Source organism: Mastomys coucha, unplaced genomic scaffold, assembly GCF_008632895.1.
Source record: "Mastomys coucha isolate ucsf_1 unplaced genomic scaffold, UCSF_Mcou_1 pScaffold18, whole genome shotgun sequence".
In the NCBI taxonomy this organism is placed as follows: Eukaryota; Metazoa; Chordata; class Mammalia; order Rodentia; family Muridae; genus Mastomys; species Mastomys coucha.
In genome coordinates this window covers 100,112,467-100,119,667 of record NW_022196900.1, presented here as the reverse complement: position 1 = coordinate 100,119,667, position 7,201 = coordinate 100,112,467, and the positions used below count along the sequence as shown (strand labels likewise).

General features: G+C 40.7%; 1 protein-coding gene across 1 annotated transcript; it reads left to right on the top strand.

The window, feature by feature from the left end:
• Positions 1-2,943: 2,943 nt before the first annotated feature.
• LOC116095798 (oogenesin-1-like) lies at positions 2,944-6,786 on the top strand. The gene is made up of 3 exons (XM_031377043.1): positions 2,944-3,048; positions 5,441-5,751; positions 6,048-6,786. Exons 1-3 carry the CDS (start codon positions 2,944-2,946, stop codon positions 6,784-6,786), a joined length of 1,155 nt encoding a protein of 384 aa, XP_031232903.1.
• The last annotated feature ends 415 nt before the right edge of the window (positions 6,787-7,201 follow it).

Here is a 7,201-nt window from a genome sequence, read left to right as displayed (position 1 = left end):
GAGAGAAATTCCAAGCAAAGGACAGCTTGGAATTGAATTAGGATATTTTGGAATGTTGTGCTAACCAGGAGACAATGCCTAATCTTAAATTTAGCCATTAAGGAATCACTTCTTGGGTTACTTTTTATGCCTATATATGAGGGTGTGTTGACAATTGGAAAGACTGATCTGGAACACGTCTGAGTTAGGGGATACCAGTGACTGTCTGAATACTCAGGAGGCACAAGCTCCCTTTTAGGGGCATAACACCTTTTGTCATTGATCAGGCTGTTATCCTCAATACTGCAGACATAACTGGTGTAGACGAGTGGCCATGGCACTTCTGGTTTCTGTGAGTGCTTGCACATATTTGCATACAAACACGGCCATGTACTCATATAAAGTATTTTAATAAAGAAAATAAAGTACTGAATGAATTTTTTTTAAAAAAGAAAAAAACAGGGCTGTAGAAATGCCACAGTACAGCCTTGCACAGGAATGAGAGTTCTTGTCTTTCCCCCATGACTGAGCTAGAGATGGAGGCATTTAAGCACTTGCTGCATCAAACTTGGTCAGAGTCACTATCTCTAAAGTGAGTGTCCAACAGCAAAGCCAATGGGCATCACTCAGATGCTCAGTCTAGTCCTAAGCATCTGTCTCTTTGACTTCCAGGGGATGGACTGGAGCATGACTTTGTGCTCCTGATACTTCGGGGCTGTGTTCCTGATATCCCAGTTCCAGCTCTGTGCTCCCTGCTCCCTCAATATTTTGCTCTTATTCTCAGTAAGTGAAAATGATTTAGGGCTTTGTCTCTGGAGATGCCTTTCTATGTGGTCCTCGGAGATGGATGCATAAAATTTGGGGGGGTGTCCTTGAGATCTGTAAAATAGTATTTCCCAGAAGAGTAAACCTGGAACAGCAGGTTCCAAGGTAACAATTCACAGGAGTGTCAGATAACAAGTGAATGAAGGTTTCCTCATGACCTTTCTCATGTGTGCTGTGTGATATAGTAGGTAATATTAAGACTGTAATAAATATACACATTCTGGCTTTATACACAAAGATAAATGTTTTGTCCATGCATCTGCCATGTTATGTTTAAAAGCAGTGTCTCTTCCCAAGGTAGAGACTGAGTTCTCTGAAGAGTCAAGACGAAGTTACCATTTACCTTCTGGTATGCTGTACAGTCTTTACTGTATCCTGGAATTCAGGGAAATGCAGGGAACCTGTCTAGAAAGCCTTCACAGAAGTCATCATTGCAACCTCAGCTGGGCAGAGTACAGCTCCAGGACCATCTGCCTTAGCTCAGTGGTGTGGTAGGGGAATTCCTTGAAGTTGAGCATGTAAATGCTATTTCCATAGAAATTGACCCTGGAGGTGGGCCCAGTGTTGCATGCCTTTAAATCCACCCCTCCAGAGGCAGAGGGAGGTGGATTCTGATGAAAACAGTAAGCCCACAAATTAAAGTGTATTGGAGATGAAGCCTGCAATGCATTCTCTGTTGTTAGAATTAAGTTTTCAGTCACAAAGAAAGAAACAATCAGGCAATGTGCAATAGCTGGACATACAACTTTTACTCTCTTAAGAGAGTACACTGTGGAGATGAATTACAGGAAAACAGAAAGTGGGCTTAGACTTTATCACAACTCAGAAAGTGGCTTTACTGTATCAGCTGGGGTCAGAACTCACAGTCCTGTTTGTTTGCCTAATTGGAAAAGAATTAATACACAGTTTCAGGTGGAGGGCACAGAGTCCCTGCTCCATGCCATTAAATTCCTGGAACAGGACATAGGTCTTTTGTATAAACAAAGTTCTCTTTCTCTCTCCTCCTCTCTCTGTCTGTGTACGTGTGTGTATCTGTCTCTCTATCACTGTCTTCTGCTGTCTGTCTGTATATTTCTCTCTTTCTCTCTGTATGTGTCTGTCTGTCTCTCTATCACTGTCTTCACTCTGTCTCTCACTTTCTTTCTCTTTCATCTCTCTCTCTCTCTCTCTCTCTCTCTCTCTGTGTGTGTGTGTGTGTGTGTGTATGTGTATAACATTTGTAGAAAAGGTTTGCAAGTTCAGGCAGATGAACAAATTTAATTTCTTATCTTAGAAACAAGTTTTCTGGCATTCCATTAAAACTTGATTATTTCTTTTGTTGTTTTGTTTTAAGACAGCACCCACATGCCAGTTCACCTCTGCCTTTAATTTAATTGCACCAGGGGTGATGGGGAGAGACAAACAGAGACAGACAGGCAGGCAGACAGAGAGACAGACAAACAGAGATACATAGAGAGATGAAGAGGTGTCTGAAATCTCAGTCCTAAAGAATGTAGCAGACACCCTTCCCTTCTGCGAAACTAAGGGCAGCTTTTCCCTGGGAGCCACCCTTCTTTTACTTTGGATTACATAAGATTAGAAGGGTTGATGTCCATTAGCTCAGGCTCTCCTCAAATTTACTATGTAGCTGAAATTGAAATTAAACTGATCTATTTGGCATCTTCCCACCTCAGCCTTCTCAAGTTTCCACAGCTGATGAATGAGAGAGCACCAGGCTCAGCCTTGAACTCCAGAGGCTGCTAGCAAAATGAGGGGCTCCAGGCAGCTAAGAAAAGGGGATTAAAGTATGCACCCATAATGCTACACCTACTTCTTCAACAAGGACACACTTCCTAACAGTGCCACTCCCAGGGCCATGCACATACAAACCATCACAGTCCTGGACTCAGACATCCACCTAACTCTGCATTGCAAGTGATATGAGTAAAAGCATCAGGGACAACCATTTGGCTTCAATAAATCAGTTCTGGACTATGGGTCTGGTCTAAGATTCTTCCTGTGTACAGATCTGATCCAATTTACCTACACCATCCAAATCTGAAAATGAGCAGGTGGGTGGTGAGTCAATTATTGAATCAGAGGCTGACATTGGCTGAGAGGGTGTGGCTACAAAGGGAGGGTTCAGCTGAAAGGTATATAATGAATCATAGCAGGGAGAGGAGCTCTAGGTTGGGTCTATTGGAGCCTGGAGTCACAGACTTCCCCTGCCTGAATATGGTGATCTGTCACCAGTGTCCCGATCAAGTAAGTCCATCAGCTCTGTCAGGATACCTCACCTAATGTACCCTAGTCTAGTCTTGTTCTCACTTGAAATTTTGTTGATATACTGTATTAGTTGCTGTTTATTGATTTTTGAGATGAGTTCTTTCTAGATAAATCTGCCTGGACTGTATACTAGGTATTCTGTATTTTTGGATAATAGCCACTTACCAGTTAGTACATATCATGCTTATCATTTTGAGTCTAAATTATCTAACTCAGGATGATATTTTCTAGTTCCATCCATTTGCCTGTAAAGTTCATGATGTCCTGCTTTTTAATAGCTGAATATTATTGCATTGTATAAATGAATCACATTTTCTGTATCCATTCTTTGGTTGAGAGCTATCTGGGTTGTTTCCAGCTTTTGGCCTTTAGAAATTAGGCTGCTTTAAACATAGTGGAGCAGGTGTCCTTGTGGTATGGTGGGACATATTTTGAGTATATTCCTAGGACTGGTATAGCTGGCTCTTAAGGTAGAAAAGTTTCAAGTTTTCTGAAGAACCACAACATTGATTTCCAGTTTGCAATCCCACGTTCCTCCTTCTCCACATCCTCATCAGTATGTGCAGTCACCTGAGTTTTTAATCTTAGCCATTCTGATTATTGTAAGGTAGAATCTCACGGTCACTTTTAATTTGCATTTTCCTGATAACCAAGGACTTTGATATTTCTTTAGGTGCTTTTTGAACATTCAAGATTTTACTATGGTTGAATTAGGGGGTGGATTGTAGAAGTTGAAGCAGAGGGTGACCTCATATGAACACCAACAGTCTCACCTAACCTGGACAACTGGAAGCTCCTAGAGACTGAGCTTCCCAACCAGACAGCATATACAGGCTGGTCCAAATCCCGGGAACATGTATAGGAGAGGACTGTCTGGCCTGGCTTCAGTAGGAGAAGATGTACCTAGTCACTGAGAGACTTGAAGCCATATGTAAGAGGACCTCCGTCTTGGAGGCAAGGGGAAGAGAAACTTGATGAGAAACTATGGGGGGAGGCAAAGGTTTAAATGTAAATTAAATAAAAAAAGCAAGATTGACAGGCCTTAAACTCACCGAGATTCTTCGACCTAGAACACCTGAAAGCTGTTTATGCAGAATATACAAGTGTGTTCTCAATGCATCTAATTATTAATTGGGTCATTGTGATTTTTGGGATATTTTGTTTTATATACATTTTATTCTGTCTTTTGAGACAGTCTCACTAAGTATATCAGGGTGACCATGAATTCAAAGCACTCCCAGCTATAATGTCATATATGAGTTACTCAAGTTCCTTCACTACTGAACTTTATGTCACTTTAAGCCTGGTACTCTTTGGTGTGCTCATAATCATAGTAACAGGAAGGCAGAGGGAGGCTGTGAGTGTCAAAATAGTTAGGTATTATATGAGTCTTTAAAACTAAAACACGGAGGTGGAGAGATTGTTCAGTAGTTAAGAATACTGAGTGTTCTTCCAGATGTACTGTGTTCAATTCACTACACTGTGTCTCACAGCCATCTGTAGTGGGATGTGATGCCCTCTTTGGGTTTGTCTGAGACAGGACAGTGTATTCATATTCATTAAATAAATAAATAGATACATAACTAACTAAATAAGGCAAAACAGGCAAACAACCATAAAATACCAAAAACAAATGGTATTTGCTTCTCACTGATACATAGTATCTTATTTTCATGGAACACAGGATGTCCTCAAACTTGCAAGAATAAACCTGCATATATATGTATGTACACATAAATATCCACATTTATATACACATACATACAAATATATTTGTGTAGGTATTGTTTATATAATATGTACATGCATGTATATATGTGTGTGTGTCTGTGAGTACTTTATAGACCTTATATCCCAATTACAGCCTTCCTGACTCATATCCTCCCATACTCTCCCTTGACTGCAACAGGAAGGCAGAGGTTAGATGGTGTTAAGTTTGATGCCAGCCAAATTTATATAGCAAGTTTCAAAACAGCTATGCAGAAGACTAGCCTCAAAGAGGTAAAACAAAACAAAACAATAAACAAACAAAAACCAAGGTATTTCTATGTGCTGACTGATACATAGTTTTTTCATTGCAAGGAAGCCAGGATATGTTCAAATTTTGAGAAAGAATCCTACCTATTTCTATTAAGTGTTCTAATGAAAATCACAATTATCACTTGAAATTAAATTGATATTAAAATTGATATTAAATTGATAAAGACTCTTGTCTTTAAAAGCAAAGAAAACAAAACTGTGAATGATCAAATTGGTAAACTGTGTTCTCCATCCTCATCACTATTGATCTAGCTCTCACACTTCCCTGTATGGATAGAAAGGCTTCCTAAGTTTTTGGTCATTAATGGTACATTTTTCCCTGCTTCCCTAGGATGACTCTTTAGAAGAAGTCACATACACATTCTATTCCCCACTGACCCTTCAGAAGCTGGCAATCAGAAGTCTACTGAGGGATGAGACCTTTGCAATTTCTGCTCTCAAGGACCTGCACAATAGGTTGTTCCCAGAAGCTTTTGAGGAGGCCTTCACTGATGGATATACAAAGATCTTGAAAGCCATGATACCTGTGTGGCACTTCCCACACCTTTCTATAGGAGTGCTGATAAAGAACCGCAACCTGGAGAATCTGAAGGCTGTGCTTGAGGGACTAGATATACTTCTTGCACAAAATGTCCACAGCAGGTAGGCAAAATCAGCTAGGATTGGAGGAAGGTTCTCTGGGTGCTGAGAGGAAGCAACCAGGGAAAGACAATATTTAGCCAACCATGGATCGATCAGAGGCTTCAGATCTTCCATTCTCTCTTCACCCCACATTCAAGACTGTTCTTCACTGGATGGAGAGGCTCAGAGGGGTATAGAGGCCTTTATTTGAGATGGGTAGTGCTTCTTACATTCAACATGCTGGCCTCATATATCCATTGCTGTGGTTTCTAGCCACCCCCTGAATCATGCCTATGGTGATAACCTACAGACCTCAGACTAGAATCTTGTGAGTTGTGTGAACAGATAACAGAAGGTCATGTCCTAGTACTGACCTCAATATATAGTCAGGATGAGTTTGAGAGAAATGTCATCTGCTTAGCTACCAATTACATCAACCCTTTCAAGATCTGCCAAAAAACAATCATTTCTTCTCTACTCAGGTGCCTGAAGAAGCCCTTGGTGACACTTTGCATCATTAACTGTGAACTCTCACAGTCAGACTTGGATTACCTGCCTTATTGCATGAATATTTCTGAGCTCAAACATCTTCAACTTCGTGATATACATTTATGTGATTTATTCCTTGAGCCTCTTGGGTTTCTCCTTGAGAGAGTTAGAGATACCCTGCAAACCCTGGAATTGGAGTCATGTTTTATAGAGGACTCTCAGTTGAATGCCCTGCTGCCTGCCCTAAGTCAATGTTCTCACCTCACTGATGTCAATTTCTATGATAATAATGTCTCTCTGTCTTTCCTGAAACAACTTCTACACCACACAGCCAACCTGAGTCAGCTGACCCAGGAAGAATACCCTGCCCCTCAGGAGTGCTATGATGACAGTGGTGTAATACTAACATACCAATTAGAAAATTTTTGTCCTGAGCTCCTGGATATACTCAGGGCCAAAAGACAGCCCAATAGGGTTGTCTTTGAAACAACCCACTGCTCTAAATGTGGTGGGTCCTACGTTTATGATCTGGAAAACAAATGTTGCATTTTTGTAGAAGTATTATAAGGTTGATTGTGAAACAGACAAATGGAAGCTTAGTATTGGGGATTGGTGGAATCCTAAGTGAATGTCCACTGCTGAATGGAGTGTGGAAATGTCAGTCACCTCAAGGTCTGAGATACACTAGAAAGTCAAGCTCTTCCTCTGAGCTGGTGAATGGATCTTGTGTCTGTAGAAAGTATCAAGCACTCTTTTCTACTCTAGGATTATTGTAGTTTGAGTGTTTTAAAATAAAGGCACCATTTTTCTGAGATTGACCCCCTGTGTTTTCTGCATACAATAAATATGTAGACTTTTTGGGCTGCTGGTATGTCCCTATAAGAGACCAGAGCCTAATCTTTCCTAGCATTTCTGTACCTGTGTCTGGTTGCTTCAATCCCCATCACCATAATTAGGTCAATGTTAGATTTGTGTATGCCAT

What these genes read in the sequence shown, in the direction of transcription:
- LOC116095798 (XM_031377043.1), top strand. Translation starts at nt 2,944, where the DNA reads ATGAATCATAGCAGGGAGAGGAGCTCTAGGTTGGGTCTATTGGAGCCT. An exon ending in GTCACCAGTGTCCCGATCAA is followed by an intron (nt 3,049 to 5,440) that starts GTAAGTCCATCA and finishes CTGCTTCCCTAG; the next exon opens with GATGACTCTTTAGAAGAAGT. An exon ending in GCACAAAATGTCCACAGCAG is followed by an intron (nt 5,752 to 6,047) that starts GTAGGCAAAATC and finishes TACAGACCTCAG; the next exon opens with ACTAGAATCTTGTGAGTTGT.